Source organism: Glandiceps talaboti, chromosome 14, assembly GCF_964340395.1.
Source record: "Glandiceps talaboti chromosome 14, keGlaTala1.1, whole genome shotgun sequence".
Lineage (NCBI taxonomy): Eukaryota > Metazoa > Hemichordata > Enteropneusta > Spengelidae > Glandiceps > Glandiceps talaboti.
The window spans coordinates 1,720,001-1,733,585 of record NC_135562.1 but is presented as its reverse complement, the minus strand read 5'-3'; the positions used below and the strand labels follow the sequence as shown (position 1 = coordinate 1,733,585).

The following is a 13,585-nucleotide window of genomic DNA, read 5'->3' as shown; positions in this document are numbered from 1 at the left end:
TGTAAAGAGAGGGCGATCAATTTAATCCATTATTTCTTGTCTCTCACTCTCAGTTTGCAGAATGGGTACTCGCCAAGGACTATATAATATACAACAGTTGTGCCACTACAGGTCTGTGCCAAAAGTACTAATTGCACAAGGTTTTGACTAAGTTGCAATAAAGTAATCTCTCAATCTGTACATTAATCTTACTTTTTCTGTTCCTCTAAGATTCTCAGCCTCTTCTTGGCAATGCCAATATTTTCTCTGAGTACATCAACTCCTCTTTTGCCCGTTATGTTTTGTCCATGTAGTACAGGAGACAGCAAGGAATCGTTCCAATGACGCATAGTCAAAGACAGATAACTAAACAAACAACAAATTTAATGTCAATTTACTATCTCCAGTAAATATCAAATAATGATGTCATGTCAATTTACTATCTCCAGTAAATGTGTACAAAGACAGTATGAATCTTACACTATAGTTTCTCATTTTTAAAATGATGTTTGCTGGTCAAAATACTGCTGACTGATGACATCATGTGCACATGCATACATGTTTTCATAGCAGACGAAAATGGCGTCACCTTGTGCTGGCAAAGTAGATGCTAGCCAGAAACATCTCGGCTTTTGCAATTTTCTGAAGACAAACTTTGCCATCCTTGTGTCAGAAAGGATTTAGAATGAACAAAGTTGATAATTATTAAAGTTTGCAAATTCCTATATTGTTTTTCGAACCACCTTCACTGTCTGTTGTCATACGGGAACCATAGGGTGTACCATGGAGGTATCTCCCCTTATTATACCTCCATGGGTGTACACATAGTCAGGACTTTTGAGGCACACATACAGTGCAGTAAATGATGTGGTGTGTGACATATGATGTTGCATGAGCACGAAGCACATGTTGACTGATTGTGCTCGTGAAACATCATATGTCTGTTCCTCAAGGGACTGTGTGTTACCCCAACACAGACTGTTTCACGAGGGCAAAGCCCAAGAGAAATGGTCTGTGTTGGGGTGACCCACAGTCCCTCAAGGAAAGAGACATACATGTATGATGTTGCACTCACGATCAGTCAACATGTGTTTATTGATATACTAATCTTACGCTAACATAATTTAATGCAATAATCCAACATTATTTTACCAATCATTACCAATTACTCTTACCAATCATTTGTTTAGATTTAGTCAAAACCTCTTTAAATCATTTTAAATCATTGTAACGTTCCCATTTTTTTAAAATAGCGTTTTACCTTTGTTGAGACAATGTCGAGACAATTACCTTTTTCAGCCATACTTTTTTTCTCCCCCCCCCCCCCCCCCCAAATGTGAAGTGCCTATGAGCACTGTCGTGGATATATGGCACTATATAAATGTTTATTATTATTATTATTATTATTACTCACTCTTCCCATTTCAAAGAATCCAGGCTTTTCAGCAAGTTGAGCTTCATGTTAGTGATCACTTTCCTTCTCAAACAGACATCTACTTTGTCTTGAAGAAACAGGTCCACCAGTAAATCATCAATTAGCGTCATAACTTCACGTCTTCCATAAAATGCACTCATACCATAGGGTTTAAAAGGGTCATCATGGCGAAAGCTGGAAAAAGAAAAAAGAGCAATTCAGAGACCAGCTCAGATCATACAACAAGTACTAATACCACAGGGTCTAAAATGATCGTCATGGCAAAGGTTGGAAATATAAGATGCATAAGTTGTAAAAATACAACAGGGTCTAATGTGATGATCATGGTGAATACTTGCAATGGTGAAAATAAGGATTCAGGAATTGCTTTAAAATTGCTGCTAATGGTACTGAGGCACAACTGCACATTATGCTATTATTGTTAGAGGGGCTGTTACCGCTGACACCTTTTCACCAAGGTGGGCTGATATCTACCTGAAGTTATTTCAGTCTTTGTATGTGACATAATTGTTTGGTTGTTATGGTGTTGCCCTGGTTGCTATATACATAAAACATTATTATTGTAAAATATCTTTATTCTGTGTAAACTCAATAAGCATTACAAACAACGCAAAGCATTGACAGTTGGCTTCATTTCACTGAGGCCCTCATACATCAAATCAACAATCATACATTGAATGGTTGGCTTCATTTCACTGAGGTCCTCATACATCAAGTCAACAATCATACATTGAATGGTTGGCTTTATTTCATTGAGGCCCTCATACATCAAGTCAACAATCATACATTGAAGGGTTGGCTTCATTTCACTGAGGCCCTCATACATCACATCAACAATCATACATTGAATGGTTGGCTTCATTTCACTGAGGTCCTCATACATCACATCAACAATCATACATTGAATGGTTGGCTTCATTTCACTGAGGTCCTCATACATCAAACCGGCAATCATACAAAAGTCTACTTACAAATTCTAAAATAAATTAAGAAATAAAATACACATTATACCATTGCACCTTCAGATAAATAAAATAACTGCTAGGCAGAAGAAATGTCTCTGTAATTGTCTTTGAAGTGAATCTAGTGAATATTTCTTTACCTGTTTTGGTCTGGTGGTTTTTCAATAGATATAAGTTGAACTATTTCATCCAGGATAATCAAAGCTTTGGTGGCATGGTTGTTAAGGAATTCCTTCCTGGCTTCATCGATGGCTTTTATCATCACCCTCAATACAGAATCAAAGCTATTGAAAAAACAAATAGTACTTAACAAGTCATTGAGAATGACATAGTACCCGCTATGATTGAGTTTTAAGGAACTGGCAGTTTATGTTGTCATTTTCAATATATGGTTGTTTTTGATATTACTACTCTGTTCAAGCATGTCTGAGTAATGGCTTTGGACATGAGAACTGCGCCAACAAAATGGCTGCCAGGCAGCCATATTGGATCATATCACGACAACAATGAATATGCACATGTATGTCATAGAACACTGTTCTAATACCAACTTTGAATGAGATCTGTTCAAGCATGTCTGAGTTATGGCTTTGGACATGGAAAATTCTCAAACAAAATGGCTGCCATAATAGATCGTATCACGACGAAAATGAATATGCACATGTATGTCATAGAACACTATTCTAATACCAACTTTGAATGAGATCTGTTCTCGCATGTCAGAGTTATGGCTTTGGACATGGAAAATTTGCAAACAAAATGGCTGCTAGGCGGCCATATTGGATCGTATCATAAAACAATAGATGTGCATATGTATGCCATAGTATGTTGCCCCTGTACCAAGTTTGAAAAAAATCGGGCCAGGCATCTCAAAGAAACAGCTCTGGACGGACGGATGGACAGACGGAACCCAATCCATAAGTCCCCATCCGGACTTTGTCCGGCAGGGACTAATAAGATTGTACAATACACACAGATTGTGCCAAAGGTATTGTAGAACAACTGACTGAACTATCACAACATTCTTGTCTTGACAAAGTTTTGTTGACTTGGGTCAGTGTTTCTTGTGCTCAGCGTGTCCTCTACGCCAATTTGATATGCCACTGACGCACACAATTTCAAATGACGCACTAGAATATCATAGTACAATGTATCTCTTTATATAACTTGTGACACAGTATCACTTACAGTATACAACTTGTAACATAGTATCACTTATGGTATACAACTTGTAACATAGTATCAATTATGGTATATAACTTGTAACATAGTATCACTTATGGTATAACTTGTAACATATCACTTATGGTATATAATTTGTAACATAGTATCAATTATGGTATATAAATTGTAACATAGTATCACTTACTTGTGATTTGTATCATTTTGTCCGCAATCACATTCATAGCAGTCACCATGGTAACTATAAGAATGGCATTTACAACCACATTCAACATGAGATACTATTTCTCTGTACTGTACATATTCTCTACACACCTCCGCTGCCAATTGTTGACCTCTTACAGCTATATAAATGTATATAAAGGTAAGGGTACAAATATTTCATTACAGCAATAATACCACACTTGCAAATCTACAATTACATTTTAATAATTCACAAATATTGGTTTTCATTCTACCAAGGAAAATATGAGTGTCCTAAGGGGCCTGGTCATTACGAGTCACAGGACAACTGAGGTCCCATAAACTAATCTGGGGTGATTGTAAGGATAGCCGTCCTGAAAGGATATGGTAAACAAGACTAGATTATTTGTGGTTACAAACAATGTGACATTATTAAAAGCCATCGATGAAGCCAGAAAGGAATTTGATAACCATATCACCAAAGCTTTAATTATAGTACTAGGTGAAAGGGTTCAACTGATATCTGCCATTCTACAAATAATCCCATGGTCCTTTGTGTTTGGATTGTACACTTTATCTAGTGATTCACATTCCATACCTCCATCTCTCACTTCCTGTGTTATTTCTTCTATATTTAGTTTCAAAATAAGTCCACTTTTCCTGGAATTTCGTCTACTTTTCCATACATCTGCCTTCCGATGTGCATTGCAGTGAGCTCCACTGGTGATGTCCCATTCTTTACACTACGCACAAAAATGAACCAAGAATTAAATATTTTTAATTTTGATTTTAACAAAATACAATGTACATGTGTACAGTAGCATCACAATTGGTAATCTATCTGCTAGACCTCGGTTGTTCTTCTGATACAATACAACACACGACCAAACATCACTATCGAGGATGGAACATCCAAGGTCTAGCAAATGTCATCAGGATATAAATAACTGCCAATCAGAGAACCACATTAGTGACAAGCACAAACAGAGGACAATGGCTAATTTTTCATGCATATACATCTTAAGGAGAGGCTTGTAAAAATAACCACCAATGCGTTAACTGAAATGTGTGAATGACAACGTCTACACACTCATTAAACACAATTACCATAAACCGATAAGACATGACGTAATGTGTTTGTCAACATCTGCATGCAGAGATTGAATATATTAAAGTATATATATGCATGCATGGGCCAACCCACCGCTTAACGTAATCTTAATGGAATGTCCGGTCTGAAAATGACATTTGCTGGACTGTTCGGGCAAGCCCTCACTGCGAACTTCGTTCGCTTATAGTATCGAAAGAAAGCTCGAACGTCTAGCAGCAAGACTGCACAATTGGTAACATATAATTGTAAACAAAATAATGACCATATTTCATTTCAAGGATAAATTCTTGAAATAGTTAAGGAAGAAATGGGTTTAAAAGTCGATGGTTGAAGTGGGTAGGGAGGGTAAAAACTTTATAAACACTTGTGTGGACCTTCAACTCTCACAGTTTTGACTTCATGACTTTCACTTGCTCATTAGCCTGCCTACATCACTAGTGACTAACTCAGTCACCTCATTCACCGATTGTAGTGGAGTCAGACAAGTTGTTGTGTACCAGTGTGCATTTAAGTCAATTTGACATGCCACTGACACAATTTCTAGAGATGCACCAAAATTTGATTTCCCTATCTCTTACTAACTATGTGGTGACCAGTGTGCCTTTAAGCCAATTTGATGTGCCACTAACACACACAATTTCTAGTGCTGCACCAAACTTTGGTGTTCCCCTATCTCTTACTGTGTGGTGGGTGACTCACAAGAAATGTCAGTTCTTATAATTTTGACTCGCAACAACACAATTTGTCTATCATTAGACGGCACACTGCTGTGTACACTTCTTAAATCACTCATTGTTCAGTGATGTCAGTGTGCCCTCTAATGATAGTCAAATTTTCTTGCTGAGTCAAAATGACAAAAACTGGCATTTCTTGTGAGTTACCCACATAGAAGGAGATAGGGGAAAACCAAATGTTGGTGTGTCACTAGAAATTGTGTGTGTCAGTGGTGCATCAAATTGACTTAGAGGGCACACTGGTAATAGTTAAAGGTCCACTTTGAATTAGGATAAAAATCTAAGTTTGAAAAACGTTTGTAATGCAGGATTTCAGAGAAAGTTGGTCCAGAACAAAAGAATTACCTCATGTAATACTGATTAAGATAACACTAATGTAATAACATGGGATTGACACATACCCCTTTAACAGGAACTTGATTAACAGTGATTCTTTCAGAGGTGTAGTATAGTACTACATATATCTTAAGACAGGAACTTTAGCAACGATTCTTTCAGTCTAGTAGCATAGTACTACATATATGTTAAGATCGGTGGAGAATATATTGTTAATGATTCCAAGAAGTAATAGGCCAGTAAAATATAAGTATGTTACTTTGGGATGATAAGGCATAAAAAAATGTGTGGTTCCGATTACATTCAATTTTAAAATAGGTGGGGTAGATAGATTTTTTTTATTTCATTTTTTAATTTTTTTTTTATATGTGAGTGTCTACTTCAGGTACTTATGTATTTCTGTTGTTTCCATATGGTCTCTGTGTTATTGGCTTCTTCTCACCAGATGTACAGCCATTACAGATTGGAAGAACAGTTTTATATTGTCTTTTCAGTTGATGTCAGGTTCCGCATGTGAGACTTCACAATTTTCACAATTTTTTTTCTTATATATGTAAAAAAAAGTTTAGGTTCGGCGTGAAAAACTAGGTGGGGTCAGGTTACTGGAACCAAACAACTTTTTTTTATTTGGCCTAAATTGAAAATGAATGTGATGTGTCAAATCATTCTACTATGGACCTTGATGACTTTGTAGATGATTGAAACGTCTCATGTGTTTCCAAGGCAACTACATGTATATTTGACTGTTGTATGTTAAGAGATAATATGTAAATTATAGTTACCTCGGCAGCTTTAAAGTCACATACATAACAAAAACAATTGTCACAGAATTTAACATTCCCCAAAACAGGTCCTAAGTTCACATCATCTGTTTTTGTAAAGGAATGCAATGAACAGTCTGCCCTTGGATGTGGGTAAGTAATAGTCTCTGAAGGCCTACTAAATGTGATTTCAATATCTTCATCTACCATCTGTTCACTTAGTTGCACCGATGCCTGTTTGCTTGATTCTGTCGTAGTAACGGACACCTCCACAACATCTGTTCATAAAAAGAGTATATAGCTAGTCACTGTTTTGCAGTAAACAGATAAAATCTACCTGAGTTTACCAGGATTCCCAACGGAAGATTTTGTGCAAGGTTACCAGTACATACCAAACCTCCAAGTGCAAGTTTTACAGGAGTTATCTCAATTACTGGATTGCTAACAACTGTTTAACAGGATTCCTTTTAAAAAAAGCCACGGAACAAGGTATGGAAAGCTATGCCAGATTTACAAAAATCCCCCTTCTCTAACAAGATTCCAAATCTTAGTAAATTCACTGTTTACCATGGTCCTCCCAATTTTGTTTACAAAATTACAAAATAAATATGGAAATCTCCAATACTTCCTGGAAACATTTCCACAACATATAATATATGTATGTCATATGTAGTGATACATAAAATATTAAATGTACATAGTTATACAATAGAAAGGCAAATAGCTAGGTCAAAAAACAAGTTAGACAATATTTTTAAAAATGGGGAGAATGTATTGCTTACTATGGAATGCAGGTGTTTTTTTTCCTTTTGTTTTCTTTTGTCTGTTGTGCTTTTTCCATTTTTTCTCTGCATTTATTTGTTATAAATAAACATAAAAAAATAAAAATAAATGAAATATAAAATGTACCTACATATATCTTTATATTGTATACATTGTGATTTCAGTGAAAACTATCAGCTCTATAAATTTTGCAAATTTACTTGAACAAATGAAACATTCATACCTTGTGAAATATCTAAATCAGCCATCATTGGATCATCATCAAGAATAATTACTGAATCCTCATTACTGGTTGCTTGGTTACAGTTGCTAGGAAACACACTTGTCTCTTTAGTTGCCATATTACTGCTGTGGAGCTGTCTCTTCTAAACGAGTAAAATAAATTATAGATTCATCATTTACTTCTTTTCTTTTCCATATTATCAAGTCAAGTGATTGTTTTCTTTTTCTGTTGCTGAACTCAACACAAAGATTAGACCAGTGATGTGTCATAGACCTGTTGCCGGCTCCAAGATGCATTGCTCGTCTCTCCATACAATGCCATGTATTCTGTATGCGCGGAGGGGTTTGCACACGCTACTCAGAGGGATGGTTGTCACATGACTGTACCCTGTGTTTACCCGTAAAATCCCACTCTGTCATCAATGGCGTTCAGTTTTTGTTCTATAAAATCACCCATAATTAAAGAGGTCAACATGTCTTACCATCATTTCCTGATGAAAATGTTATTTCAAATGTAATAAAGACAAAACAAGACTAAATCTAACAACATAAGCGACGTCCTCTAGCGCAATACATCTTGGAACCGGAAAATTGACTATTGGTTTCCAAATCCTACACACTCATTGTGTTGTTTAGCACTGAAATTGGTTTTGACGTTTACATTACCATCAAGAGATGTAAATAACATCTACTAGGCCTTTCCAAAATTCACCATGTGGTGCTCTACTTCCTGTCTGGGTGTATACCTTGGGGGTATACATAGTACAGGTTACCTAGTTAATTATAGAGCACTGTAGCTTTCCTTGATGTCTGAACAACACGAAAAACATCCCCGATTTACACTTGTACAGAACATCAAGGGCAGTGTGACCTCTAATGGTAGCAAAATTTTGTTGTTGCGAGTCAAATGAGAAAAATTGAAATTTCTTGTGAGTCACCACATAGTAAGAGATAAGAGAACACCAAATTTTGGTGCGTCACTAGAAATTGTGTGTATCAGTGGCACGTGCACGTCAAATTAGCTTGGAGGACACACTGGTCACCACATAGTAAGAGATAGGTGAACACCAAATTTTGGTGTGTCACTAGAAATTGTGTACGTCAGTGGCACGTCAAATTGGCTTAGAGGGCACACTGATCAAGGGACAAAGAAAAGGTACAACATGTATGACGTGAAGATACTCTTTGATACAATTTGAGCAAGGGTGCTGTATTCTCAATTTCTTACATATATGTGCAGTCTGGAGTGGTCTATTGGTAAGGACTAGCGAGACAATACTGAAACACACCACCATGAATTTTGAGATGCTTACCTGATTTTTTACACCACTATCACCTTCACAAGATTCATCTAATTTTGCCTTTTTGAATGGAATCTGTTGAAAGAAAATTTTCACAAATTATCTGAATGCAATAATGAATTATCTATACACACTGTTTTGTATGCCCTATATCCGAGATCAAGAAAGCTGGCCTTAGGGTTGACAAGTGTTTAATTTGGTACATTGTCATTAATCAATTAGTAATGCTATCTCCTTTGTACTGTATCACACACACACACACACACACACACACACACACACACACACACACACACACACACACACACACAAACACACATAAACACATAGTGACACATACACATACGTGTATATACACACAGACACATACAGTGACACACACACAAACACATACACACACACACACACACACACAAATGACACACGACACACGTTCATGCATACAGACATGCAGACACACAAACACGCTGTGACACAGGTATGCAGACACATACATGTACAAATGCTGACAGGTGCACAGACACAAACATGGACACAGGTAGACACACACATACATGGACACAGGTAGACACACACATACATGGACACAGGTAGACACACACATACATGGACACAGGTAGACACACACATACATGTACTGTGACAAATCTACACATTTGGACATAAACAAAGTCAAACATATAATACTATCCATTACATGTAATAAAAGGAAATACCACATATCTATATATGAACCCATTTCGTTTTCATTACAGTCACATTACTCTATACCTGTGCATATACTAGTAGTGTTAGTATACAGGCAATGCATGTATGTAGAAACTACATGGAAACTTGGGTACATTTTTATTGACTTACCAAACTTACCAAATAACATGATGTACATGTACAACAGTGTTGCAGCCAGCCTTTTGAAAGAGTGGGACATATTGTCCCAAGACTTTCATTTTCTGGGTCATCATACATTTTTTTTTTTTTTTTTTTTTGGGGGGGGGGGGGGGGGGGAGACATTACAAAAAAGCGCCAATCACATTGTAGCACAAGTGACAACTGTACACTGTTTTCAAAATATTAACCCACATGCTGACCCATTCTAGATATTTGCTGAATAATGACTATGCAGTTGCCTATCCACCCTATTGTTATCTATGCATTATACACGATCATTTGACTGTTCCTATAGGCGTGGTCATGTTGCTAAACATGTATGACCCGTTACTTCCAAAATTGTGGGTCAGGTCAAAAAAAATGTGTGTCAAATGACCCAAAAACCCCCTCTGGCTGCAACACTGGTACAATACCATTCAGATTTCTAAAGGAGTGTTGGCTGTGATAGTGATAAGGTACTACCTGGGTGACACGGTATCTTGCTAATGTACAATGTAGAACAGTCAATGTATTGTTGACAATACGAATTACAAACTTGCACCTACATGTATTCTTTTCCCTAACCTAGTATTAGTAAACCAAACCCCTAGCTCTTGTCAGTTTTCTGTTCCACATCGTTGCTTGTCTCAATTATTTCTCTGAAGTAGCTGTTACAGTCATCAACTACAATACTGTCAGCAGTTTCCCAGTTTGTCCACATTTCTCTTATACTTTGTAATGTCTAAGAACAACTCCTTACTAGAGATATTACACATGTAGAGAATACTCAATGATCGTGTCACAGTTTACCATATACACACCAAAATATCATGTTCTCTTGGTCCTAGAAATAAGCTCCAAATTTTCCCCATTTAGTATCTTTGAAATTTAGCTAAGGAGTTACATGGACCCTCTAGGTTGGCCACGGAAAATAGGGTTGACCCCTTTATACAAAATACACTGTAACTATAAATATAATATATTATTGATAAGAGTTACTTATTTAGCCGTGTTAATCAATAGTTAGTAATTACAGTTATTCTGCTGGTGGTACTCTAATAATGACAGTAGCGATGTTGATAATTATATGAGCTTTCAGAGGCATGTACTCTCTCTTCAAGAGATGACAATAAATGAAATGAAACCAGAGTGAGGTCTAACACAGGTGTGGAGTGATAAGGTCAAATGCAAATGAGCAGGTGGTCATGTGGGTTTTGTCATTAAATGGGTTTACATTAAATACCAGGGCTCAAAATTAACAGTAGTCCTGTGTCCACAGACTACCAATTCATGTCATGGGGCTACCATAATTTGCAGCTGGTAGCACACTCAGGCTACCACTGATGACGGAACATTTACAGACATAACATACTTTTATATATATTATATATATACATGTATTTCCAATAGAGGAACTCTGTTTTCAGTTCAGAAATAATGGACGAGCAGTCAATATCCATTGGTTACTAATTTCTGAAATTAATAGCCTACTTGGTTGGAATACCAAATAAAAGTTAATTTCTAGCTCTGAATACTAACATAAAACTAATAAGTTATTCATTCACCAAGGATACAATGGACATCATGTTATGAACTACATTAGAAATACTTCTTCTGAAGTTCTGTCATTTCCATGTTACAAAATTTGAGTTGACCTTTGCACTGAACTAATGACCCACCATATCAATATTGGGTGTAGCCATGTTCATTTATATCTAGTAATTAGAGTTATTCTGCTAGCACTCTGAGATTAATTATGTTGATAGCTGTATTAGTTTTCAGAGGCACACAGCCTCCTTGTATAGATGACAGTGAATGGAATGATGTGAAACTATGGGTGATGTCTAACTTGGAGATGACACTGGTAAAATCCAAAAATGGCAAACACATAATTGACAGGTGTGAAAACAAAACAAAGGAAATCAAAAGGTGTTGGGTAATAAGAAAGGAATTAGTCAATGACAGATGGTGGTGGTGGTGGTGGTCATGGGGGTGGGGGGGGTGGAGGAGCAACAGCTGATGACGAAATTTATTTGGCAGTTTCCTGTCCCCCTGCAATGTCTATTGTAGACACCCACGGGCCATAGTTACGATCTGTAAATCGTGATATATATCATGACTATGGGTTTTCATCCCATTCAAAATCATTCTTAGAAACAATTCATTACAAAATAAAAACCCTTCTTTCTGTTATTGGTCGAAACTCTTAGAGCACAGACCCACTTCACCGTAGTCTCAAACTCAGACCCTCTGCTTCGAGCAACTTCAGGAATCTAAAGAATTTGAACATACTACCATAGTATTTCAACACTTGAACTTTCACGTTGATTACCCATGAATGGTTAATTTACACAGCTGAATGAATGGTAAATATGTAACACGTGACCTTATGGATCGCAAATCAGGACCAAAATCCTAGTCAGCAACCATATGTTAATGTTGTTGTTCATGCCTCACTCTTGCACTGTATTGGCACAAGGGTACGAATTCGGACTCAAAACTACAGAATAACAAATTATGACAGCAATACCACGTAAAGACACTCGGTCAAGAATTAATCGCATTTTCTATTTCTTAAAAACATTTGTTTGATATGAAATAAGAAGACTCCAATGCCATCAAAAATAAAGAAACATCTGCACTTCCGGTTGTATCCTGATCCAGTACGCAACGGGGTCAATCGCGTTCGTTCCCGCGCCGCTCACCCTCACTACAAATTTACGAATCTACAGACACAGAACAATCGCCAAAAATAACACTGTGTAAAGATCATAGGTTGAGGGACCCTGTGAATTAAACTATTTATGAGAACAATTATTTCGGAATGGAAGTAAGAGAAACATTCCCCAGAACTTACCTCGGCATTTAGGCTAATATCTCTGAGCGCCATGTTTACATTTTTTTACAATTTCCCGCTACTACCTTCCGGTCATTACCGAGAATTACCGAGAACATCAAAACGCCATCTACGGCACATGGGGATAATCTAGAACGACTGAGCCGGTGTGTTAGTTTTAAAGTACTTTGATTAAAAACAACACACATACGTACTTTTAGATTTGATCAAGCCTCTGGGAGGTTTGGAAAAACACAAATGTAGACTTCTAGTTAAACTGGGTGAAATAATAAGACAGAAAGTTGAGCAAAGTCAAAAATAACTAACAAACTCAAAACATTTGAATATGCCACTTCTCAATGCATGGGGTGCGATACCACAACCGTGACGGCTTGAGGGAAACCATGAATTCTCAAAATAATAATAATAATAATAATTAAGCTTCTACATCTCCACAAAATATGCTCACTGGTGTATTTGCAGATAACACAGTCAAACTAATTTTTCGTAATGAAGCAGGTTTTAAAACTTCTCTTAAGTTTCCGACACTTGCTTGGAGCGTGAGTGATTACTTATATCTATTTCGTGAAGATAAGTTACATCGTGGAGCAATAATCTTGAAAAAGTAGACGAACCAGTTTGTTTTCGATGTTAACTTTATTTTTGATTATTTATTTGTTCAGTTACACTTAAATCTTGATAATGATCCATAGCACAGTTTTATAATCGAAGCTGAATATAATTCTTTTTCGTCTTTTTATGCTACTACGTAAGCACTACCAACGAATTTGTTTTCTTGTTTCCATGTTTGAATTTGAACTGGATGACCAGCCATGTCGAACCTGCAAAGCCTGTCGGGATACTGTTTAAAACAAACGGTAAAGATGGCTAAT

General features: G+C 36.7%; 2 protein-coding genes across 2 annotated transcripts in view; both read right to left on the bottom strand.

The window, feature by feature from the left end:
- Positions 1-12,746, bottom strand: part of LOC144445791 (uncharacterized) — a 28,531-nt gene extending 15,785 nt beyond the window's left edge. The window contains exons 1-9 of the mRNA XM_078135430.1: positions 12,714-12,746; positions 9,002-9,064; positions 7,690-7,831; positions 6,705-6,961; positions 4,340-4,484; positions 3,746-3,902; positions 2,517-2,660; positions 1,394-1,588; positions 193-345 (exon numbers count right to left, since the gene is read on the bottom strand). Of these exons, the coding sequence (XP_077991556.1) occupies positions 193-345; positions 1,394-1,588; positions 2,517-2,660; positions 3,746-3,902; positions 4,340-4,484; positions 6,705-6,961; positions 7,690-7,831; positions 9,002-9,064; positions 12,714-12,746 (1,289 nt within the window). The remainder of the gene's footprint in view (positions 1-192; positions 346-1,393; positions 1,589-2,516; positions 2,661-3,745; positions 3,903-4,339; positions 4,485-6,704; positions 6,962-7,689; positions 7,832-9,001; positions 9,065-12,713) is intronic.
- A 703-nt stretch (positions 12,747-13,449) lies between these two features.
- The window catches only part of LOC144445790 (uridylate-specific endoribonuclease-like), a 5,761-nt gene continuing 5,625 nt past the window's right edge, over positions 13,450-13,585 (bottom strand). The window contains exon 7 of the mRNA XM_078135429.1: positions 13,450-13,585. This exon is cut by the window's right edge and continues 86 nt beyond it. Within this exon, the coding sequence (XP_077991555.1) occupies positions 13,450-13,585 (136 nt within the window).